This window comes from Lampetra planeri, chromosome 77, assembly GCF_965212315.1.
Source record: "Lampetra planeri chromosome 77, kcLamPlan1.2.h2, whole genome shotgun sequence".
NCBI classification, from domain to species: domain Eukaryota; kingdom Metazoa; phylum Chordata; class Hyperoartia; order Petromyzontiformes; family Petromyzontidae; genus Lampetra; species Lampetra planeri.
Window position 1 is genome coordinate 2,435,669 of NC_136182.1, and position 26,217 is coordinate 2,461,885.

The 26,217-nt window shown below is 48.5% G+C and overlaps 1 protein-coding gene across 1 annotated transcript; it reads right to left on the bottom strand.

Annotated features, from left to right (window-relative positions):
* Positions 1 to 882: 882 nt before the first annotated feature.
* LOC144738082 (uncharacterized) lies at positions 883 to 26,217 on the bottom strand. The gene is made up of 7 exons (XM_078620992.1): positions 25,755 to 26,217; positions 19,501 to 19,782; positions 18,898 to 19,002; positions 10,702 to 10,766; positions 7,039 to 7,168; positions 3,949 to 3,998; positions 883 to 1,755 (listed from the first exon to the last, which is right to left on the bottom strand). The coding sequence occupies exons 1-7, from the start codon at positions 26,215 to 26,217 to the stop codon at positions 1,564 to 1,566; spliced, it is 1,287 nt and encodes a 428-aa protein (XP_078477118.1). The 3' UTR covers positions 883 to 1,563.

A 26,217-nucleotide genomic window follows, 5' to 3' on the forward strand; every position in this document is an offset into this window, starting at 1 on the left:
TCCCGACATGGGGTTTTATCTTGAGATTGGGGAAAATTGTTCAGCTTCCAACATACAGAAAATTCGGGTTACGGATATGTCACGGGAACCTAACCCTTCCGTGACCCGGGCACTGCCTGTATATGGAAGGAAAAGCTCTGATCGGATGATTTCGTTGTGTGTCTGATTTCGTCTCTCTATTACAGCGCCCATAGGAGCTGCAGCCTGACTATACGTGGAAACCTGCCCCTTCGCCTGGAAAGAGCGCGGGGGTGGGACCTATTTTGTTTGCAGTGCTACAGAAGATGATTCCGGGTCTGCACGAACTCTGCTGAGCCTGTCGGTTCCGATAAAATCATGGTCGGGAGTGTGATAGGTGGGGAATGACGTGGTCAAATATTGTGGAGTCCGAAAAAGACAGACACAGGAGCGGGTTTACAAACATCTTTATTGTTTTTTTTATACAGGTGGGAGCACATTGAGCCGTGCATCAGGACCATAGTCATTAAACGCTATTGGCTTTTGGCTCAGCCATCGAACAAAAGACGGTCACTGCATCACTCGCTTTCAGGTGCGCTTCTGCGGCCATCTGGAAAGTTCCTTCCGATATTGGGAAGCTGCTGCGAGATATCCATTTTTAAATCATCATCTAGATCGAGAGCTCATTTATTTTAAACTGATGTTGGTGTTAAGTTTGTTGTCCTTGACCCACACCTCAAATTAGCAAGGTTGGCGACATAGGGCGCGAAAGACGTTCAACATACAGTACGTACATGAGATTAGATATTGAAACACGTAAATACTTTTGGTGAAACAGGATCGATCACCTTGTTTAGTAACTGTGAATTTTTAAACGACTACTTCGTTATTTTCTTAATTAATACATGCGGTGCCATTATTGCTCTCTATTGTCCGTCATTCTGCCCTTTCACTACTCCCAATGAAAATGTGTATTTTGTTGTACATTTTAATTGAGTAGTGTCTTGGAACAAAAACCTAATAAGCCACAAGATGTCATAGTCTATAAATCAGGGTTCGATTGAAGATTTACCCCATTAAGTGAATGAAAGATTTTCATTTCGGAAGAAAAATGTCCTCATTTAATTTTGCTTGCGTACTCAGGAAAGCCTCGCTGAGTCTCCGTGCTGTTTTCCGCGAGAGTCCCGCCAAATTTTGGGAGAAGCGGGCGATGTTGCTCGATGCGATCTCAAGTGAGAATGTTTTTTTTGCTGGCCAATTCCAGTCACGTGGCACGTTCCTCTGGCTGGCGAGATGCAAAACTCATCGAGAGGAAACCAGGCAGAGCAGGGGGGGGGCATGCAGAGTCGACAGAGGAATCACCCAAGTGGGGAATTAAACCCAGACCCTTCCTGCACAAGGCACGCGACTTACCACTGCCACCACTCCACCACCCAGTCTGACCGAATGCACGATATCTCTGGTTGCAGAGTACAATAGTCACGTAAACTAGAAGTGTCGCAAGTGGATTATAAAGTCATCCAATGACAGAAAATATATATTCGTATACAAAACTGGGTTATGAGGTTTTCCAGAACGCCTTAACAGCTATTTATATGGGCTGCTTCAGGGCTGCTTAAATAACTGCTTCTGGTGGTGGGGTCCAGGATCATGGCTTCCATTTCTTTTATATCTTGGAGACGTCCGAAGTTCGTCTGGACGGGTGACCGGCTCCTTGCGTCCCCATTTACCCCGACCCTGGACTCGCGTCGACTCGAGGCTGTCGTAAAGAACCTCCCTGTGGCCCAGCGGCTCGTACTGCGCAGATACAAAACACCACATTCGCATGGTCAGTAGCAGCAGCTGTCAATGAGACTCGCAGAGAATTACAAGAAATCATTCAGGGTGCATGGCAGACAACGTTGCTGTACCAATACCTTCCACTCCAGCAAGCAAATAGTCCACTCTCAACACCACCACTCAACCTATTCTAACTAACTCCTATTTTAAATTAATCAGGTAAGGCCCAATGAGCTGTGTAGCTCTTTTTTTAAGAAGCGATCTGTCTATCACAAATTCATCGTTCAGTCACTCACCCACCCACTCAGTCACACACTCACCTACCCACTCACTCACCTACTGAGTCACTTATCTATTCAGTCACTTACCCACTCAGTCACTCACACACCCACTCAGCCACTCACCCACCCACTCACCTACTAAAGTCACTTATCCATTCAGTGACTTACCCACTCAGTCACTCACATACCCACTCAGTCACCCACCCACTCAGTCACCCACCCACTCGGACATGGTGCTTGACGAAGAGGGAGGGGTGGATTGGGCTCACTGCCCCACCCAGGCTGGGGGGGGGGCTCTCAGCAGAGAAGTGAAAGTTTACATGCAGGGGGTGGGTGGTGGTGGGGACGGTAAGGGTAGAAGATGACTGAGACGAGAAGGGGGACGGGAGAGAGGTGGGGAAAGGGAGGAGGGGAGGATAGCGGCAGGCAGTGCTGGATTAAGGTAGTTCTAGACAGAGGTGGGACAAAGTCATTGTTATGCAAGTCCAAGTCGAGTCGCAAGTCATCAAATTCATGACTCGAGTCTGACTCGAGTCCAAGTCACATGACTCGAGTCCACATCTCATAGGTGGGACAAAGTCATTGTTATGCAAGTCCAAGTCGAGTCGCAAGTCATCAAATTCATGACTCGAGTCTGACTCGAGTCCAAGTCACATGACTCGAGTCCACACCTCTGGTTCTAGGCCTGTAGTATGTTATGTCTCTAAATAAATAAATAAACTTTAATATGAAAACACATTTTTAACTTGCATAGTAAAGTAATTGTATTTTTTTCATTTGCTATACAGCCGTAAAATACGACAAATCGCTAACCCAGTCGTTCATAAAAGTTGAAGGCAGTTTAGTACTATAGTAATAGAGCAAGTGCAGAATCACTGAACCGGAATTGATAGTCTGAGAGCCTTTAGCGTGGGGCCCTTGAAAGTGCAGGGCCCGTAGTTTATGTAGCTACTTTTGCTACTAGTGTAGTGGGTCCAAAACGAGGAGAGACGGTTCTTCAGAGGCAACACGTTTATTTAACACAAGGTCCCTTATACAAAGGGGTAACAGCCCCTTCCACCCGATACCTGGGGAGGTATATCCTCCAGGCTATCGTTCCTCTATCACTGGGACCACTCTAGATCACAGACCTCCGGCTAGGGAGACCTAGGGGAGGCTAGCTGACCCGACCCAGCCAAGGTCCTCGGGTCCCAGCCACTGGCCCACTCGGTGCCGGCCCTTAGAAGGACGTCGGGTCCGGGGGTTCCCAGGGTCCTATTCTCAGCTGGCTCTTCGGGTCTTCGGCTTGACGACGACTGCCGAACCCGTTCAAGGTTCCGGCTTTTATACCCACTCCAGGGTCTCTCCGCCCCTAGCCATGCCTCCTTTCTGGAACGTTCTAGTGGGCTCTGGAATATCCCCCAACCCCTCTATTGGGGTCTGGGGAACGCTAGTGGCCCAACGGCCTTGTTCATCCCGCCTGGCCTGCATACCATCCCCTGCTGACACATGTCTGCTACTACAGGTAATTTCCTTCATACAGCATGTCAATGGCACGACACGAGGATAATTCGGCACTGACGGCAGGGAAAGGAAAAGCATTAAAAAAAACACGAATAAAATAAAAACGTGTTATTTCACCAGGTAAGGTCCCACTGAGCTGCTGTGTAGCTCTTTTACAGAAGCGACCTGGCCATCACAAATTATTGCAGGTCAAGCAAATGGCAGATATCATCATCACCGTGTGGACATTCATAGCAGCAGCCAGACACTCTAAACGCTTGGTGACGTTGATTCTAAATGTGGAGGGGGAAAAAACGGATGCCCCTGGAGAAAAATCCACACGACCACGGGTAGAGAGAGAGACATAGACTCCAAATATACAGCAGGCGTTAGGGTCCGGGATCAAACCCACGACCTCCTGCATAGAGTCTAAGAGCCAAACTCTCACCTCGTGCTCAGGAGGAAGATTTTCGTATTGATCAGATGCCTGTCGACCGCCTGTGTGACACAACAACAAATACACAATCACACATCGCCTACTATCGGTAGCAGTGTCACTATGGACGTCTAGGCCCACGGGAGAGCGTCACTCGGCACCCCGAGGCCGCGTTCATAAGACCAGGGCTCCGTTTTGGATGAGTCAGAATCTCTATGAAGACTGCAGGAGGATGAATCCGACGAGCTGTGAAGCTCTTCACGTGCTACCCTTGTCCAGCATAGGGGCACGCGGTCGGCAAATTCGCAATGGAAAAAACCGCGACAAACACACGGACGCACACAGCGAACGGCACGAGTGCAACATGAAGAGCATGTGTGGTAAGTCGCAAAATATGAATAAATAAGTAATGAACACGTGACTTGTCATGAGTCTGATTTATCACGCTTGGACAAGGTGACAATCGAAACGACAGAGCCGTCCCAGAGCGCGCACGTGCACACAGACACACAACAACAACAACAACCGCCATTCGCCACTAAGTGACAGTGACGTCACCACGACGCTTGTGCCAGGCTATGTGCACCTTGAGGCCACGTGAAGTGTCGAACGCCCGCTGTCAGGAGGTCACGGGGCAGACCCAGATGCCACAGGTCGACTGACTGAGAACACTGGCTGATGCACCACCTGTGCCCCCTACTGTGCCAACTTGCTGTGCTTTAGCCACCCGGCGCTCCGCTCGTTGTTGTGAGTGTCGCTCCTCCGCCCTCCGTTGTTGCTGGAGGGCGACTGCCTCCAACTGCCCAGTAGTGTCCTTCACAAGCCTCCTCCACAGAGGCCGATCTTGACACCGCTAGTACCAGTCATCGGCAATTCCACTCAGCTCCACATCCACCTGTACCACATCACTCCACCTCTTCTCGAGCCTGTGCCGTGCCCGTTTAGCCCCCTCAATCCGGCCGAACAAAAGCTGTTTAGGCATGCGGTGGCTGGGCATGCGGACTACATGACCCAGCCAACGCAGCCTTATAAGCCACAGGAGCTCACCGATGGGACTTTGTCCACATCTTTCAAGGATTTGTGAGCTCCTCACACAATCCAGCTTGGTTAAACCCAGGATGGATCGTAGGCAGGCCAGCCTAAATGTTTCTAACCGGCGAAGATGCTCCATTAGGGGGGGTCCACGTTTTACAAGCGTAGATAAGGGAGGGAATGATTGTGGCCAAGAAGACCTGAAGCTTCGTGCGGAGCGATAGACCAGGTAGCTTCCATACAGCATTACAAAGACAATGATAAAGATCCCCTGTATAGCCTGAACAGACTGTAGGGGCAAGTGCTGTTAGCGACCACCTATGAAGGCCAGAACGGTACACGAGGGGGTGGGTGGCCAGCACCACGCCCGACCGCCTTTGTCTCCCCAGTGGCGATGTTTACACACCACTCCAGGTACTCATTTGAGGCTGAGTCGACCTAGGGGAGGCCCGGGACCGGTTCAGATAATCGTCACTGGTGTTGGCCGTGAGCGGGAATTGAACCCGGGTAGCCGGGTTCGTAGCGCATTGCGCTAAACGCTACACTACAGCTCCCCACTGACACAGACATACACACGCGTGCACACCAAGCGATAGCAAACCACACAGGAGTGGCGGCGCCTCAATAGAATGGCACCTTAACATCCATTATTGGTCAACTTCGATGCAAAGTTTGCGCAGCACGACGCGTGATCGAAGTGCTACGTGGACTCCACCACGAGGGTTTAATTCGCAACAAATCCAACGGGGGCGAGCGAAAATCTGACAATGGCCTGGGTCGTTTCCAAGGGGGCGCATAGGGCTATGGCTGGCAGGGCTATGGCTGGCTGGGGTATGCCACAGCATTGTGCGACGCATAGCAGGCCCAGTAGGTCACTACAGGGGCTTCGAATCGTTACGAATTTACCTGCGGTCTACCATGGACCAAGCACCATTAACGTACCTGGCTATCCATATCATTAGAGCAGTGCAAAGTTGCGTGATCCAAAGCATCACATAGAGACCCCATAGCATCACATGTGTAGTGACTTCGACTGAGTCGCAGTCGGAGATGTGGAGCCAACACGTTTATTTAACTCCCACACAGGAGGTAACTACCCCTCAACAGAATAAAAACCTATGGTTGTGACCACCAGTCCTGGTCCGTCCTGGTCCGTAGCTACTACGGACCAGGACTGGTGGTCATCACCATATGTTTTCCTGGTCCGTAGCTACTATGGACCAGGACCACAGCTCAGGTCCAGGTCCACGTTTTCGAGACTCACTGATCGGATAACGTAGAATGTAGTCGAAGGTTTATAACGGATGAACCACCACCCCGGTCCCTCTGGGGACCCGGCTCATTATCTGCAGCGTGGCTGGCTCTGCCCTTGGCCACGACCACTTTCCAGAATCCTCGGGCAGGATCTGGATGCTAACTACGTGACCATCTCTAGCCCCCACTTGGGCCCCTTTGTCGACTTAACTGGTCACGTGTCCTCTCGGGTCAATCAGAGTGCCATGTCCTGTAGGGTTGGCACTGCATGCCAAGCGTGGTGCCATCTAGCGCTATCAATCAGCACTCAACGAGCCCCTCTAGGGCCGGTACTACACCAAGACTCTTGTGGTATCCGCGATGTCGTTACACTGCACGCCGTGCCTCTCTAGGGCCGGCACTGCACAGTGACATCCCGGAATGTCACTACACATTGATACCCATAGCTTCACATAGAGACCCCAAAACATCACACACAGACACCTTAGCATCACATAGAGATCCATAGCTTCACATAGAGACCCATTGCTTCGTATAGAGATCCAGAGCTTCACATAGAGACCCATAGCTTCATATAGAGACCCATAGCTTCACACAGAGACTCATAGTTTCGCAAATATACTCATAGCATCACACAGACACACATATAGCTTCAGATAGAGACCTATAGCTTCACACAAAGACTTATAGCATCATATAGAGACCCATAGCTTCACATCGGACCAATAGCTTTACATCGTTTTTCCGTGTCTCAGATCCTGCAGAAGCCATCGGCATTTCTAGACGGGAAATCGGATCCCCTCAGTCTTGGCTCACCCCTTGGATGGTGGACTCGAGTCGCTCCCTGCCCGCGCCGGGGTCGAGTCTTGGAGGAGAAGTTTGTTGTTTGAACCTGCGACGGATCCAGGCTGTCGTAGACGTTCTCCCTCTGTCCCAGCGCCTCGTACTGCGCCACCCACGGACATCGCGCACTCGGTCAGACCGGGCGGCTCTGGTGGGCGTTAGCGCAAGTGGCAACGCTCGTGCCTAGCTTGCAGCAACAAGTGCCGGGGTACATAAGTGAGTGCGTTCGTCTGTATGTGTGGTGTGGTGTGAGCGAGTGGTAGCGTTGTGGTTATCGTGCCGCGCTACGAACCCGGCAACCTGAACTGTGACAATTTTCTGAACTGGTCCTGGGCCTCCCCTAGGTCGACTCAGTCTCAAAGGAGTTTCTGGTGTGGTGTGTAAAAACATCACCACTGGGGAAACAAAGACGGCTGGCCACCCACCCCCTCGTGTCCCGTTATCCAGTGTTCATAGCCGCTTGCTAATAGCACTCTGCACTTTGTGTAGTGTGAGGTGAGTGCACGAGTTCGTTTGCGCGACGATGTGCTAGTGGAGTTTGCATATTCTCCCCTGTTCCTGAAAAAAAAGAAATCTGGGCATGTGGAGTTTTTGCGTGGGAAGTTGGTGAGCTTAAAAACCATGACGCATGCACTTACTACGGCCGCATTGGGTACGCAGCACAGAATTCATCAGAAATGCTGGCTAAGGAAAGAGCCATTCCAGCCCGTTTTCAGTAAGAGGCAGGCCCACTCCCGTCGTCTACAACATCTGGTGTCCAAAATCAGGAGGCTTACCACATCCCTCGCTTGGAGGTTCCAGAGAACCGTGCGGTTTCTGCGAGGATGAGTGGTGAATCTAGATTTGAAGTTTTCGTGACTGCAGGGATCCATACACTTTGGTTCTTTCGGTAAAGTCACGTAGGTATAAAATAAATTAAATCACGACGTTTCGGGCGCAACACAACCTACCCCACACCCCCTCTCTATCTCTCCTCCCTGGCTCCTCCCCCCTCTCTTACCTAGAAAGCCTCTTGTCACAGCAGCCCTTTTGCCCACTTCAGCAATTGTTTCTTGCTGTGGTTGTCCCACCTGATGATGGACGCTTGTGTTGCGATCGAAACGTGATATTTTTATTCACTTGATTTTAATTTTCATTATTTTTTTCTATCTATCTACGTGACTTGACCAAAAGGACCAAACAAGGGACGGCTCCCTATTGGTCAATCATATTATGTGAATGACCTGATGATTTCTCCAGACCCTTTACAGAAGTTGGAAATGCTGCTGAAGCTTGAGCCTATTACTAGAGATGGAGGCCTTACCATCAGTCTCACAAAGACAAAGCACCTGAATGGGTATTTTATATAATAAAATGTACTATCCCTTCACTACTCATGAGCGATGGGGTAGTTGTAAATAGAGTGTAGAAGTTTCCGTATTTGGGCAGTGTGGCTATGACCAGCTAAGGTTTTACAGCTGAGGTCTTGTTCCGAATCAGTCAAGTGGCATTGTCTTTTTATCAACTGCATAGCGTTATTTGAAAGCTACCTGGTCTGTCACTCCACGCGAAGCTTCGGGTCTTCTTGGCCAGTCATGGCCTCCATTTTTGTATGCTTGAAAAACGTGGAGTCCTCCAAAGGAACATCTGCGCTAGTTTTAAACATTCAGGCTGGCCTGCCAACGATCTATCCTGGGTTTAACCAGGCTGGATTGTGTTAGGAGCTCAAAAATTCTCGAAATATCCTGGCACAGTCCCATCAGTGAGATCCTCTGGCAGGCAAAGCTTTATTGGCTGGGTCATGAAGCCTGCATGGCCAGCCGCCACATTCCCAAGCAGCTTCGGTTTAGCTGGATAGAGCGGTCTAAACGGGTTCGGCATGGGCTAGAGAAGAGATGGAGTGATGTGGTACAGGAGGACGTGAAGCTGAGTGGACTTGCCAATGTCTGGTACCAGAGGTGTCAAGATCGGCCTCTGTGGAAGATGCTCATGAAGGACTCTACTACTGGGCAGTTAGAGGCAGTTGCCCTCCATCAACAACGGAGGGCAGAGAAGCAATGCTCACAACAATGAGCGGAGCGACAGGTGGCTTAAACACAGCAAGTTGGCATAGTAGGGGGCACAGGTGGTGCATTGACCAGTCATCTCGGTCGCCAAAACCCATGGCACCTGGTTGTGTTCCGTGACCTGCACAACGAAGGCAGGTGACTCCACACTTAAATTCCTATATAAGGTGGCGAAGAGATGTGAATTCCCTCGCCTGGTATGCAGGAGGTCGTGCGTTCGATCCATGCGTTTAGAGTATCTGGCTGCTGCTATGAATTTCAACCTGATGATGGCATCAGCCACTTTGTTGAGGTGTCATGCATGGCCAGATGGCTTCTGAAAAAGAGCTACATATCGATTTAAAGCTTTCGTGACTGCAGGGATTCATCTTCTTGGTTCTTTCGGTAAAGTCACGTAGAATGGAAAATAATAAAAAATAAAACATAATAAAATAATTCTCACGACGTTTCGGTCACAACGCAAGCAGCCGTCCTCAGGTAAAGAACAGGTCTGTCGAGAAGACAGAGTCTAAATGACAACCCCAGGCTTGGAGCGTCTTTTTTAAGCTGGAATGGAGAGGGGGAGAGCGCCTTGACAAAATAATATGCATATCAATAGGAATTTAGCATATTTATGGGAAATGCAGATATGCGATTAGTACTACTTGCGAAATGCGTAGGAGGTTTGGCGAGGGGTTTAAAGTCATTATGCCCGTGCATTATGCAGGATTAGCAGCATCAAAGGGAGGGGGTAGGGGTAGCATTAATAAAGAGAAGGAATGTTAATAGTATGCATCTGCAGTAACTAAACCACCACGTAAACAACTAAAGTATAAACTACATATTATCATCAGTATACTAAATATACTCTTCAATAAGCTGAGCTACTAACAGTAAGTAATACATTACAATTCTACGTCACAAAAAATATAATATGCTTCCAACTAAACTTTATTCTCTTGTGTGATGTAAGAGAATAACGTTTAGCTGGAAGCATATTATATTTTTTGCGACGTAGAATTGTAATGTATTACTTACTGTTAGTAGCTCAGCTTATTGAAGAGTATATTTAGTATACTGATGATACTATGTAGTTTATACTTTAGTTGTTTACGTGGTGGTTTATAGTTACTGCAGATACATACTATTAACATTCCTTCTCTTTATTGATGCTACCCCCACCCCCTCCCTTTGATGCTGCTAATCCTGCATAATGCACGGGCATAATGACTTTAAACCCCTCGCCAAACCTCCTACGCATTTCACAAGTAGTACTAATCGCATATCTGCATTTCCCATAAATATGCTAAATTCCTCTTGATATGCAAATTATTTTGTCAAGGCGCTCTCTCCCTCTCCATCCTAGCTTAAAAAAGACGCTCCAAGCCTGGGGGTGTCATTCAGACTCTGTCTTCTCGACAGACCTGTTCTTCACCTGAGGACGGCTGCTTGCGTTGTGGCCGAAACGTCGTGAAAATTATTTAATTATGTTGTATTTTTATTATTTTCCATTCTACGTGACTTTACCGAAAGAACCAAGAAGAAGAGCTACATAGCTCAGTGGGGCCTTACCTGATACAAAAAATAGTTTATAGTTTAATAGCTGAATCACCTCATCCTCAGGAGGAGGTGGTGGTGATGGTGATGAATCTTCTTGAGCAGCTTCCTGTCGCCTCCCTGTTTAACACAAAAAGCAATCACACATCGCTAATGGGTGACATAGATAAATGTAGATATTTATTGCAAGGGCGCGCCTCTGAATCTTAAAAACTCGTTATCATATCAGAGACACGCTGTCTACGATGAAGAGTGGATTGCATTTTAATGCACCTTTCAAGCGCACATCAATGTGGTGATTTCTGAACTGTGCACTGAACCCAGCGTCTTGTGTTTAGATCTGCATCACAGCTAACATCGGTGGCATTTAGAAACTGAACTTTTGGATCATTTGGCTGCTGCTAAAAAAATTGTGCACTTGAAAATCCACTTCGTAGAGCTGTCATTTGTGATAGCCAGGAGGTCGCTTCTGAAAACCGAGCTAATGGCTCACTGGGCTTTACTAGGTAGCATTAACAAATTTTAGTTTTAAGTGGTACCCTATCCAAACCAGTCCTGGGGCCCACTCCTCAAATTAACTGACACAGACTGACGATCATGGAGAGGTATCGTCAACCAACTCCCACCACTGATAGCGTGGCAAGCCCTTCATCGAGACATGGATTGATGCGTCCGTTGAATTGTCACGATTATTGATTATACGGAGTCATCAAAGCGGCATGTATCAACAAGTCTGTTGCCTTCCCGCCCACGTTATTTCGACTGAAACTTCGCCTCCCACCCAAGCTGCCTGCGTCTGCCCCGCCCAATGACGTTCCCGTCGTTAAAGCGTCAACTGTTAAACATCAGCACGCATCTGGCGTCTATCGCCTCCATATCCCACTAGAAAAAAAGTCACCTATCCACAAACAGCGGCCGAGTCTACCTTATTCCGTTTGTCTACCCGCAGTGACCACACCTTCTTCCTTCAGTGAAACCGGTTGACATGGCCCGTGACACCCGGTTATAGATAGGGCCCAGTGGTAGTGCCTTCGTCACCTGTTGCAGAGGTTCGCCTTAGTCAGTACTAGGGCACCACGGTAACTGGGAGATCTTAACTCCCTCGGCAGTATTTTTGGATTTAAAGCTTTCGTGACTGCAGGGATTCATCTTCTTGGTTCTTTCGCTAAAGTCACGTAGAAGGGAAGTAATAAAATAATAAAAATAAAACATAATAAAACAATTCTCAGGACGTTTCGGAGGCAACACAAGTCTCCGTCATCAGGTGGGACCATCACAGCCGAATTAGCTGCATCACTTGATGCATCAACTTGATGCATCAAGTGATGCAGCTAATTCGGCTGTGTTGCCTCCGAAACGTCGTGAGAATTGTTTTATTATGTTTTATTTTTATTATTTTATTACTTCCCTTCTACGTGACTTTACCGAAAGAACCAAGAAGATCCCTCGGCAGTTATACAGGAGGTTGTGGGTTCGATGCCGACCCTGACGCATGCTGTGTATATTTTGAGTTTGCATCTCTTTCCCCATGGTCACGAGTATTTCTCTTCGGGTCCTCCGTTGTTTTCTTCCACATTTAGAATCAATGGCACGCGTTGAGAGAGTTATTTGGCTGCTTCTCTCCATTTCCACGTTATATCAGCCACCCGCTACGTTGAGCAGCTATCGTTTGTAACAGCCAGGTCCACTTCTGAAAAAAAGCTACATAGTTCCGTGGAGCCTTAACTGGTTAAGAAATCTTTATATATAAAAGTCTCCGCGCGCTCGCGCTTGCGGGGGATTTCGCTCTTGGACGGTGGGCTCAACGTAAAAAAATTTTTGACAGGCGGCACGCCCTAAGTCCCGCGGTGGGAATAGGCTATTCCGTTTTACCATACGTAAACTTTAAAGTAGTTTAATTAACGCATTTGTGCCGTTTCTATTATTAATTATTTACTTATTGCGCGCCGTCGACCGTACCAAGTGACGCCAATTGCATGGTGGGGGGGGGGGGGGGGGCGGACCCTGCCAAGGCATGCGCATTCGCTCCAGCTCACGGGACATTTTATTTTACGCGTTTAACATGGAATAGATATACACATCACGCTGTCGATTTCTCTTCACAGTGTGATGCCCTCTTCCCCCCCCCCACCCCAATACGTGCAGTTACTGATATAACGTCCTTAGATATTAATTTAATATTATTAAAGCGGTTACATAGTATTATTCTGGCGAGGGTGGGGGGATGGTGGGGGGGGGGGGTAGCGGCCCAGCTCGTAGCCTGCCAATGTCTCACCTCCTCTGGCTTGCTAATCTAGGCGAGGCTGCGGGCTCTACACGGGACGAGGCGTCACCCCGCCAATGTAAAGTACAATTTTATTCAATCTTTCGCTAAGAACTCAGGTTTATTGTTTACTATTATTAAACAAATACGTTTACAAATATTACAATGATAATGTTTGTGTGCACATAACAACTCTGCTTCATTCTTTACTATTATGAAACTAATAAGTTGCCTAATACTCTATTACTATTATAATGTTCGTGTGCAGAAACTACATGCGTGTGCCTAAAGTCGATGTCTGTGTGTGCGAGTCCATATGTGTTTGTGTGCGTCTAAGTCGATGGGTTTCTATGTGTGTGGGTCCATGTCTATGTGTAAGTCCATGTGTGTGTCTGTCTTTTTCAAACGGACAACGCCCCATGTGTGTCTACGTACAAGTGTGTGTGTGTGTGTATTAGTCCATTTGTGTGCGTATCTGTCGCTGTGTGTGTGTTAGTCCACATGTGTGTGTTAGTCCACATGTGTGTGTTAGTCCATACGTGTGTGTTTCACTCCATGTGTGTAAGTCAATGCGTGTGTGTGAGTCGATGTGTGTGCATGGCTCCATCTGAGTGTGTAAGTCAATGTTCGTTTGTGTGTCTATGTGTGTCGATGTGTGTGTGTTAATCCATGTGTGTGTATCTAAAGTAGATGTCTGGGTGTCACAGTCCATATATATGTGTGTGTAGGGCAATGTGTGTGTCAGTCTATGTATGTGTGTGTAAGTCCATGTGATTGTGTGTGTGAGTTGATATGTCTGTGTGTCAGTCCATGGCTGTCTGTGTTAGTCGCTTTGTGTGCATGGCTCCATGTCAGTCAGTGTAAGTCCATTTCTTTGCGTGTCTGTAGGTTCATGTGTGCGTGTGAGTGAATGTATGTGCTTTATTGACCTGCTCAAGTCCTATGATACCATCAGTAGGCCTGGCCTCTGGGTTGTTCTTCATGCTTTCGGAGTCCCTCAAACTTTGCTCATGATCCTTAAGGACCTTCATGATGGTGAGCGGCCCCGCGTAAAACTACATGGCCGTCAGTCAGAGCCATTCTCTCTACACCTTAGGGTGTGACAGGGATGTCCTCTGGCTCCACATTATTTAACATATCTTTTGACCACGTAGTTCGTGAAGCCTACAATGGCTGTTCCCGAGGAATTACCATATGGTACAGATACAATGGGAGGCTGATCGATGCCCGGGTGCGGTCAAGAGATGCCTCCCTATTGCTCAACCATGTTATGTATGCCGATGCTCTGGTGATTGCTGCTCACTGCGGCTGATCCTGGAGCTTGCCACTAAGAGGTGGGGCCTTACCATCAGCCCCACCAAAACTAAGCACCTGCCTGGGTATTTTGTACCATCGAACAATCCACCCCCACAACTCACAATTGGTGATGCAGTAGTTGTGGAGATATTGCCGAGATTCCCATACCTAGCCAGTGTGCTCATGACCGGCTCCGGTTTAACAGCAGAGGTCTCACTCCAAATCAGTCGAGCGCCATTATCTTTTCATCGGCTGCGTTACGCTGTGTGGAAGCTACCTGGTCTTTCGCTCCGCATGAAGCTCCAGGTCTTCTCGGCCACGGTAATTCCCTCCCTTCTGTACGCTTGCGAAACGTGCACCCCCCTAATGGAACATCTTCGCCAGTTAGAAACATTTAGGCTGGCCTGCTAACGATCCTTTCCTGGATTTAACCATATATGTGTGTGTGTGTGCGTCTAAGTTGATGTGTTTCTATGTGTGTGGGTCAATGTCTGTGTGAAAGTCCATGCGTGTATCTTCCTATTATGCCCGAGCAACGCCGGGTACTTACCGCTAGTAAGCTATATATATATATTTTAAACACGCTTTATTGAAATGCACCATACGAGTAATGGCAGAACTCCACGACTCCAGAAGTGGCCCCAAAGCTTGTCATAATGTAAGAGACCGTGGTGATTTACAGCCAACGTCAGTTGAGCGTGGACAATTAGACCCAAGCCTAAACATAACATATAAAAAAGATAGTTGAAAAATATATATATTTTCTTTTTAATGATAGAATATAGTAGTCATCAGTATGAAATATGTATACCAAGTTTGCAGTCGATACGACATTGGGAAGAGAGTTAAAATTGAGTTACAAGATTTGAGGATACGTCTGTAGGGGTTATTACGGGGAGAAAGGTGGACAGAAACACAAGGGTGTCTGCACCCACACACGGGTGTCTACACCCACGTCCGCATCGGTTAACCCTGGGGGGCCATGGGTGGCGTTGTGATCCTCCATAGCCCCACCCCTCGTAGAGGATTCCTATAAAAGGCGGGGAGCCAGAGGGCTCGAGGCCAGTGCTTGAAGCTTTACCAGTGAAGATGGAAGACTGGCAGAATAGGCCCTGGGACTCCCCTGGCTCGCTGTCCTTGTCAGGGCCGAGCAGGGCAAGCCAGTGGCGCGGCCCCAAGAGCTCCAGGACCGCTGCTCTTGTAAGAGCACGGTCTGGTTAGCTGGGTGCCGGGATCCGAGCTTGACCAGGGCTGGATCAGATAGCCTCCCCTAGCACTCGTAGTGGAGGACTGGGAATAGGACAATCAGGGAATAGTGCTAGGGGTGTTTCCCATTGAGTACGGGCGAAGGGGCCGTTACCCCTTCAAGTGTTGTTACCGCCTTTGGTTAAATAAACGAGAGTGCCTCAACGACGTCGTCTGTCTCCCTGAGAATTCACTACACGTCAACAACAGTGAGTTAATAAAAAGCGTGTAAAAGAATGTTTTAAAATATATTTTTTTATTATAGAATATACTGTAGTATTGTCATCAATATGACATAAGTATACCAAGTTTTCAGTCGATAGACCAGGCGAGGTAGTCAACATCTCATCAGGGTCTGGGATCGAACCCACGAACCCTGTATCTTCCGGAAAGATTACATCCGGAATTTTCTTCTGGAAGATCGTTAGCAGCCCGGTGGGGTGAGGTTTACGAACACAAACAACTCTTCTGGAAGATGATTCCGGAAGATCGTAAGAAGAGGCGGTTGGGAAGTGGGTAAATATTTAGTTACAAGATTTGAGGATACGACAACAGACATAGTGAGTTAAATAAATAAAAGCGTGTAATAATAATAAAAAAAATACTCCAGGTGTATTCGCCGTGACGTACTACACGACGTGGGCTTCACGGCAGATGCAGAGTAATAGCGCTGGCTGTTGACGGAAAGTGGTAACTGCAGCGTATGGCGGTACACACGTCAGCAGGCGACAGCATACACGGTAGTGGGTGGTGTGTGTAGGGTCCTGAGTGTGTAGCAAGGCCGATATTCAAATATGCTAAAATGTCCCCCCAATATATTGCTATTAAAATAATTTCTATGCTATGTAAATAAAAACAACAATTTGCTAGACCTTGGCCACAATATCTGGACTTGTCTTCATATACATCAATGCGTAGATTTATGTTGATATGATTGTGGTTATGGTTGTACTTTATTAATCCCTAATCTCTGCCATTACATACAATGAAACAAGAAATGGTAAAAAAAAAGTTAAAACAGAGCAATGTAATACAATACATTAGACATGATTGTAAAAAAATAAAAAAAAGTCCATCCCATGTGTTAGTGATTTTTTTTATATTTTAGGCAGCAAATTGTTGACTCCATGGCTACGGCCTTGGTGTGTAGTGTAGTATGTACTGTGCGTAATGTGTGTAGTGTATTTATTGCGTAGTGTATGTGTGTAGTGTGTGTATAGTCTGTGTGTAGTGTTTGGTGTTGTGTCCAGTGTGTGGTGTGTGTAGTGTATGTATTGTGTAGTGTATGTGTGAGACCAGGAAAAGCACCGGGCAGAGATGATCTCCCAAGCGAAATGCTGAGAGAGGATGGCATTTGTGCGCAGACTGCCCTACATGACATGGATGGGTTCCGCTGGAAATGGAAGGATGCTCTGGTGGTCCCCTTCTTTAAGAAGGGGGACCCGGTACGACTGTAATGGCATCTCACTCCATGCCAGGACCTTTCCCGGCACAACATCGCCTTGCTAGGCACCCTGAGGATAGGCTTGTATAGCCTCAATGTGGTGTCAGGCCAGGACGGCCTTGCACAGATGCCATATTTTTTATCGGTCTGCTACAGCAGAGGTGTAGGGAATTTTAATAGGACCTACACCTCTGATTTATTAACCTGGTCAAGGCTTATGATACCATCACTATGCCTGGGCTCTGGGTTGTTTATCGTGCTTTTGGAGTACCTGACTCTGCTCACGATCATTAAGGACCTTTGTGATGGTGGGCAGGCCCGGATTTCGACCACGTAGTTCGAGAAGCCTCTTCTCCATGGCTATACTTAGGAATCTCCATCTGGTAGAACTGGAATGGGAGGCTGATTTATGCCAGGGTGCGGTCAAGAGATTCCTCTGTTTTGGTAAACCATGTTACGTATGCTGATTATGTGGTGATTGTTGCTCAGTCAGAGGAACAGTTGGAGGCGCTGCTTTTAGCCCCATCAAAAATTAGCACCTGCATGGGTATTTTGTGCCATCAAACACTCCACTCCATCTACTCCCCATTGGTGAGGTTGCAGTTGTGACAAAAGTGGAGAGTTTTCCATACCTGGCCAGTGTGCTTATAACCAGCTCTGGTTTGACATCAGCCGAGCAGCATTATCTTTTCATTGGCTGCATAATGCTGTGTGCAAGCTACCTGGTCTGTCTCTCCACACAACGCTTCAGGTCTTCTCGGCCACAGTCATGCCCTCCCTTCTCTATGCTTGCAAAACTGGGACCCCCCTAATGTAACATCATCACCGGTTAGAAAACTCAAGCTGGCCTGCCTACAATCCATTCTGGATTTAACCAGCGGCCTGGATTGTGAGGAGCTCACGAATCTTATAAAGATCTGAACAAAGTCCCTTTCGCGAGCTCCTCTAGCAGGCAAGGCTGCATTGGCTGGGTCATGTAGCCCGCAAGCCCAGCCACCACATGCATACACAGCTTTTGTTTGGGCAGATTGAGGGGGCTAAATGGGAGCGCATGGGTAAGAGAAGAGATGGAATTATGTGGTATAAGAGGCTGAGGAGCAGAGTGGTGCCAGAAGTGTCAATATCGGCCTATGTGGTGCAGGAGGCACGTGAAGGACACTACTGAGCAGTTGGAGGCAGACGCCCGCCAACAACAATGGAGGGCAGAGTAGCGATGCTCAGAACAATGAGGGGAGCGCCGGGTAAATAAAACACATCAAGTTGGCACAGTACGGGCCCAGGTTGTGCATCAGCCAATCATTTCACTCAGTCGACCCATGGCACCTGGGTTTGTCGCGTGACCTCCTGCCAGTGGGCATTCAACACTTAACGTGGCCTTAACGTGCACATAGCCTGGCACTAGCACCGTGGTAACGTCACTGCCTAGTAGTGGCGAATGGAGGTTGGTGATCTTGTTATAGCGAGATGGTGTATAGGTGTGTGGTATGTGTGGTGTGTGTGTGTTTGTGGTATCTGTGTAGTGTAGGTGTGTTTGTGTGGTGTGTGTTTAGGTGTAGTTGAGTATATTGTGCGTGAAGTGGGAGTGGTTGTGTAGCGGTTACTTTACTTTGACATCACCACTGGGGAGACAAAGGCGGCTGGGCGTGGTGCTGGCCACACACTACCTCGTGTGCCGTGCCGGCCTTCATATGTGCTCGCTAACAGCACTTCCCCCAAAGGTCTGTTACAGGCTATACGGGGGGATCGTTGTCTTTTTAGTGCGTGTGTAGGTCTAGGTCGACTCAGCCTCAAATGAGTACCTGGTGCCGTGTGTAAACATCGCCACTGGGGGAGACAAAGGCGGCCGAGGAACGGTGCTGGCCACCCTCCCTCCTCTGTGTGTGCCACAGTGCCCGGCCTTCATAGGCGCTGCTGCTCCTCACTACGAACAGCAATTGCCCCTATTGCTTGTTACAGGCGACACGGGAGGGGGGCGTTGTCTTTGTAGGATCATAACTCCTCACCTTTGTGGCGGTGGTAAATGATGAGGCACGCGATCACGATGAGCATCAGGATGATGAGAACAGGGGACCAGTAGATGTAGAGCTGAGTACTCGGGCCATCATCCCCTATGAAGACAAACAAGATGTCTAAACACGAAACAGAAACCTTTTACAAGTCATCAAGTCACTGCATTAACCACACGCGGTACTTGTGGTGATCATTCACCAAAAAAAAACATGCTCTGGTAATATACAATACATTGTCTTTTAAACTGATTGGTCTGGTGCGGTGTGTAAACATCGGCACTGGGGGTGACAAAGGCGGCCAGGCGTGGTGCTGGCCACCCACCCCCACCGTGTGCCACAGTGCCGGCCTTCATAGGTGCTACTCGCTAACAGAACTTGCCCCTACAGTCTGTTAGAGGCTATAGGAGGCTTTGTTAGCATGTGTGTGTAGGCGTGAGTGGAGCGGGGGTGTAGTGGAGTAGCAGTTAGCGCTACCCTGCGCGAGACTCGAGTTAGACTCCCACTCACGACATATAACGGGCCCGAATATGTAGAACTGGTCCCTGTGTATCCTCCCCCGTAGGTCGACTCAGCCTCGAATGGTCGCGATCTCCGTACCGGGCGCCGCTGCCGTCACCGTCACGACGTCGCTCCTCTCCGTCATTGCCCCGTCCACTTTGTTGTTGACCTCACAGGCGACCGCGTCGCCGTGCCGCGCGTCGTGCAGGGTCCACGTCTCCGTGTGGACCCCGGTCGCTGTGAGGTTCTCCCCCGAGCTCGCGTCCCCCCTGAGCCACGAGTAGAAGATGGGAGGGGAGCCCTGGTGCACGACGCAGCGCAGAGACAGGGAGCCTCCTGCCACGGGGTGACGGGGGGAGACCTCGGGCTTGGACACGGCCTCTGAGACACACGGACACAGAGAGAGATGTGGAGATTACTAAGTGTTCAAGTGTCGTCTATAGTGTAGTGTACAGTATTGTATAGTGTAGTGTATAGTGTCGTGTGTATTGTAAAGTGTAGTGTATTGTGTAGTATATAGTGTAGTGTATAGTGCAGTATATAGTAGTATTTAGTGTAATGGGTTCAACTGAGTTGCAGACGTAGACTTGGAGGCAACACATTTATAAAGTCCAACACACGGGGTAACTTTCCCTTCACAGAATAACAACCTATGGTGGTGACCACGAGGTTAACTACACTAGTTACAACATAACTGATACTATGGACCTGGACCAACAGCTTGGGTTCGGGTCCACGTGTTGGAGACTCGTTGAACGGAGAACGTAGATGAAGGTTTCTTCCAGGATGAACAACAACCCTGGTCCCTCTCGGGACCCGGCTTATATTCTCTCCGGCGTGACCTGCTCCGCCCTTGGCCACGATCACCTTCTAGAATCTTCGAGAAGGATCTGGGTCCCAACCACGTGACCACCCCTAGCCCCCACTTGGGGCCCCTTTGTAGACTTAACTGGTCACGTGTCCTTCCGGGTTGACCAGAGTGACATCGCCTCGAGTAACCTCATCCCTTGGCCGGCACCCACACACCCTGTCCTGTAGGGTCGGCACTGCACGCCAATCGTGGTGCCATCCAGTGCTATCATTGAGCGCTGACACGGCCCCTCTAGGGCCGGTACTCCACCCACACCATTGTGGTATCCGCGATGTCGTTACACCGCACGCCGTGCCTCTCTAGGGCCGGCAATGCACGTTGATACCCGGCGATGTCACTACAATAGTGTCTTGTAGTGTAGTATATAGTGCAGTATATAGTTGTGTGTAGTGTGTGTATGTTGAACTTCTTTCGCAATGTACGTAGCGAACAGCACCAATTGGAGGTGCGGGGGAAGGACAACAATCTAAACACAATAACTAAAATAAGCAGTTCTGTAGAGATGAGTTACAATTTAATTTAAGTGGTGTAGTGTATAGTGTCGTGTATAGTGGTGTAGTGTGTAGTTTACCTTATAGTAGCATATAGTGCAGTGTATAGTGTAGTTCATAGTAGTATAGTGTATAGTGTAGTCTATCATAGCGTAGTGTATATAGTAGTGTATAGTCGTGTAATGTGTAGTGCAATGTGTGGTGTCGTGTATGGTGTAGTGTACAGTGTAGTGTAGTATATAGCAGTGTAGTGTATAGTAGTATATAGTAGTGTATTGTATAGTAGTGAAGTGTATAGTAGTGTAGGGTATAGTAGTGTGTATCGTAGTATAAATAAGTGTAGTATATGTTGTAATATACAGTGTACACGTAGGGTCGTGTGTAATGTAGTGTATAGTGTAGTGTGCGTATGTTGAACTTCTCTCCCGCCAAACAGAGCCAACCGTGCAAATCGGAGGTGTGGTGTGAAGGACAACAAACGAATCATTCTCTCTCTCACCCAATCACCTACTCACTCATACACTCACTCACTCACCAACACACACTATCCACTACATTACACACGACACTACTCGATCACTCACCAACTTACTATGCCACTCATATACTCACCATCCAGATTTTATGGTCTTCCAAAAATCAATAAAGAAGGTACTCCGCTAAGTCCTATCGTCTCCACCATTAACTCTACCTACAAACTGGCCCGATTTCTGTCTGAGACCCTGCTTCCTTTCACGGGCAAGACCACCTCAGCTGTACTTAACTCAGCTCACCTGGTTTCTCTAATAAAGGATATCTCACTGTCTCCAGATGATTTGCTTGTCAGTTTCGATGTAGTCTCACTGTTCACCAAGGTACCTGTACCTGACACCATTGCAATCATTGAAGACTTGGTCCAACAGGGACTGAATCCTGTTGTACCAACTTTGGTGAGGCATTGCCTTATCAACACGTACTTCACCTGGAATCGTACATTCTACAAACAAAATGAGGGTACCCCAATGGGTTATCCCTTATCGCCATGTGGTAGCAAATGTTTTCATGGAGAAATTTGAGATGCCATCCAGACATCCACCCTATGTTCTTCCTTGTGGAAGATATACGTAGATGACACGTTCGTCATCTGGCCACATGGCCTGCCAGCACTGAACCAATTTCTCAATCATATCAATTCCATACACCCGTCTATCAAATTCACCATGGAAGTGGAAAAAGATGGCAAGCTACCATTCCTGGATTTTTTGATACGAGAAGAGACCTGATGGCTCGTTGGGACATTTAGTCTACAGGACAGCCACCCACACGGATGCCTATCTAAAGCCTGACTCCCACCACCATCCAGCCCAGAATAATTATCTCATCAAAACACTACACCATCGGGCCCGTTGCATCTCCGACCAGCACCACCTATCCAGTGAACTGGAGTACGTATGCCAAGCCCTCAAGATGAATGGATATTCGGATCGCACAATCTGCAAAGCTTTATCCCCAACCATAGGGAGAGAACCATTTGAGGACCCAATCAAAACCATAACCGTGCCATACATAGCAGGGGTTACCAAAAATATTTCCAAAATTTTGAACAAACACAAGATCCAAGTTCGCTTCAACACAGTACACAAAATCCGTGATTTGATCCCATCTGTGAAAGATGTGATTCCTGACATGCAATACCGTGGTGTCTACAAACTAACTTGTGTCTGCAATCGCAGTTACATTGAGGAAACGAAACGACATGTCTCGGATCGTGTTCGCAAACACAAGGCAGATTTGAAACACGGCAGAACCAATACATCTGCCGTGGCTGATCACTGTTTGAAGGCGGTGGGCTCACACAATATTGTCTTTTCCGAGACCAAGGTACTCTGCAAACCTTCGGGCTACCATCAAAGATTTGTCCATGAAGCCATCCAGATTTATAAACACAGACATAACTTAAACCGAGAAGATGGATACAAAAATAAGCAATCATTGGAAGGACGTGATCAACCAGGTAAAGTTTTAACTGCTTTGATGTTCCCTTTCTACCTGACAATATTAGCCAACTCTCACATTTCCAAGCCCTAGCCGAGCTCGGCCCTCGCCGAGCTTAAATTTAACATTAGCTGCCCCGCCCATCTCTAAACCTTTATGAACAGTCTGCCTCACCAGATTTCCCTCTCTTTTTCACCTGAAGACGATTGCTTGTGTTGTGATCGAAACGTCGTGATCTATAATTTTTTCTACCTACGTGACTTTACTGAAAGAACCAAAGAGTATGGATTCCTGCAGTCAAGGAAGCTTCAAATCAAGATTGATACTCACCTACTCACTCAGCCATTCACACACTCACTAAATCACCCACTCACTCACACACTCAAAACACTCACCCACTCACACTCTCACTTACACACACTCACCCAATGACCCACTCACCAACTCACACCCTCACTCACACAACAACTTAAATTTGCCACCAGTGATGGTGACCTCACCATGGCACCTGTGTTAGGGCAGGTGCACTTTGAGACCACGTGAAGTGTCGAAAGCTCGCTGACAGGAGGTCATAAGACAAACCCAACCGGTGCTTCACGAACTACGTGGATTAACTGACTGGCATATGAACCTCATGGCGGGATCCCGAGGTCCAGAATAAACGAAAAAAACAAATTCGCAAAATATTTAATTATTTGTGGCGACTCCATACCACCGCGCACATAAATGCCGCACCCCACCTGGCGCGGATCATTCTGATGTCATGTCATCCAAGCACAGTGAGGACGAATGCGCAGAAGAAATAAAACATTGAAACTTTGATTAGCACATCGTATAGAACTCTTCAAGAGGAATAGATTGCTGTATCGTTCGCCTTCAAAAGACAGAAAATGACATCGCAACGCAGTTTATGCGAGAGCCGGGGGTTTATGGGACCCTGGGGTGCCACCAGAAAGTTCCTATAAACTAGCCAACTTGCTGATTTTAGCTGCCTGGCACCTTGTTCGTTGTTGTGAGCGTCGCTCCTCTGCCCTACGTTGTTGCTCGAGGACGACTGCCTCCAACTGCCCAGTAGCATCCTTTATGAGCCTTCACTACAGAAGCCGATGTTGATATCGTTGGTACCGGTTTTCAGCAAGTCCACTCAGATCCACATCCTGCCGTACCGCATCAGTCCATCTCATCTCTAGCTCGTGTCATGCCTATTTAGCCCCCTCTATATGGCCGAACAAAAGCTGCTTAGGTTTGCGATGGCTGGGCATGCGGGCTACATGACCCAGCCACCACAGCCTTGCCTGCAGGAGGAGCTCACTGATGTGAATGTGTCCAAATCGTTCATGGATTTGCGACCTCCTCACACAATCCAGCCTAGTTAAACCAAGAATGAATCGTATGCACGCCAGACTAAGCACAAGCTTAGTTTGATGTTTTTTTCGTAGTAAGGTGGTAAGTACATTGGAGGTTTAGAGATTACCAGCCCCTCACACCTGTCCAGAGCCCTATGTTTCTGCCGTGGTGGCTACAATCATACTCCCCCACACACTCACTCACTCACCCACACATTAACTCACTCAGGTACACTCACTTACTCACTCACATACTCACACACCCAATCACTCACTTCACAGTCTCACTCACCCGTTTAGCCCCCTCGATTCGGCCAAACAAAAGCTGTTTAGGCATGCGGTGGCTGGGCATGCAGACTGCATGACCCAGCTAATGCAGCCTTGCCTGCCGGAGGAGCTCACCGATGGGACTTTGCCCAGATCTTTCAAGGATTTGTGAGCTCCTCACACAATCCAGCCTGGTTAAACCTAGGATGGATCGTAGGCAGGCCAGCCTAAAAGTTTCTAACCGGCGAAGATGCTCCATTAGGGGGGTCAACATTTCGTAAGCGTAGAGAAAGGAGGGAATGACTGTGGCCGAGAAGACCTGAAGCTTCGAGCGGAGCGTTACACAACCGATGAAAAGATATTGCCGCTCGACTGATTCGGAGTGAGACCTCTGCTGTTAAACTGGAGCCGGTCATAAGCACACTGCCCAAGTATGGGAAACTCTCCATTCTCTCCACAACTGCCCCATCACCAATTGGGAGTTGTGGGGGTGGAGTGTCCGATGGTACAAAATACCCAGGCAGGTGATTAGTTTTGGTGGGGCTGGTGGTAAGGCCCCACCTCTTAGTGGCACGCTCCAGTCTCAGCAGCAGCATCTCCAACTCCTCCTCTGAATGAGCAGCTATTACCAAATCATCGGCATACATAACGTGGTTGACCAATAGGGAGCCATCCCTTGATCGCACCCGGGCATCGATCAGCCTCCCATTATATCTGTACCAAATGGAAATTCCCCCGGTACAGCGATTGAAGGCTTCACGAACTACGTGGTCAAAATAAATGTTAAATAATGTGGGAGCCAGAGGACATCCCTGTCGCACCCCAAGGTGAACAGGGAATGGCTCCGACTCCCAGCCACGTCGTTTTACCCGGGCCCGCTCGCCATCATGAAGGTCCTTAATTATCGTGAGCAGAGGGTCAGGGACACCGAAAGCACGAAGAACAACCCAGAGCCCAGGCCTACTGATGGTATCATAGGCTTTGACCAGGTCAATAAAGCAGAGATGTAGGTCTTGTTGGAATTCTCTACACCTCTGCTGTAGCAGACAGACAGAAAATATGGCATCTGTGCAGGACCTCCCTTTCCTGAAACCACATTGGGGCTCCGCAAGCCTCTCTTCAGCGTGCCTAGCAGGGCAATGTTGAATAATCCTTGCCAGGACCTTTCCCGGCACACTGAGGAGTGAGATGCCCCTTCCTGTAGCTGTTACAGTCTGTGCAGTCCCCCTTCTTAAAGAGGGGGACCACCAGGGTATCCTTCCTACTCAACACACTCACACACACTCACACACCCACACACTCACAGACCTACTCAACACCCACACACTCACAGACCTACTCAACATACACAAACTCACACACCCACACACTCACAGATCTACTCAACACACACATACCACTTACGTTCAACGATCACCACGTCCTCGGGCCACGTCACGTTAAAGAAGCTGCCCTGGTACTCCCAGCGGAGCGCGATCACAAAATTGCCCGCGTCCTCCCGCGTGAGCCCCTTCAACTCCACCGACTCCAGGGCTGCTTTGGACTCCGGCACCACCGCCACTCTGTCCGTGTAGGCAGGCTCCGCCCTGAGACCTGAGATGTGGTCCCAGGTCAGGACCCTCACTGGCTCTGCCCGTGCTCTGTCGACCTTTCCGGGATGCTGGAGGGAGAGGCTGAGGAGGCGGCAGCCGGCAGGAGGCTTGGTCAGAGTGAAGGATAGGGAGCCACCGACCACCGCCCGCGACTTGGAGATGTTCACTACGCATTCTGTGAGGAGGTGGTGGATGAGGAGGTGGTGGATGAGGAGGTGGTGGAGAGAGAGGGAAAGAGAACGGAGGATGGACAGAAGGGAGAGAAAGATACACAT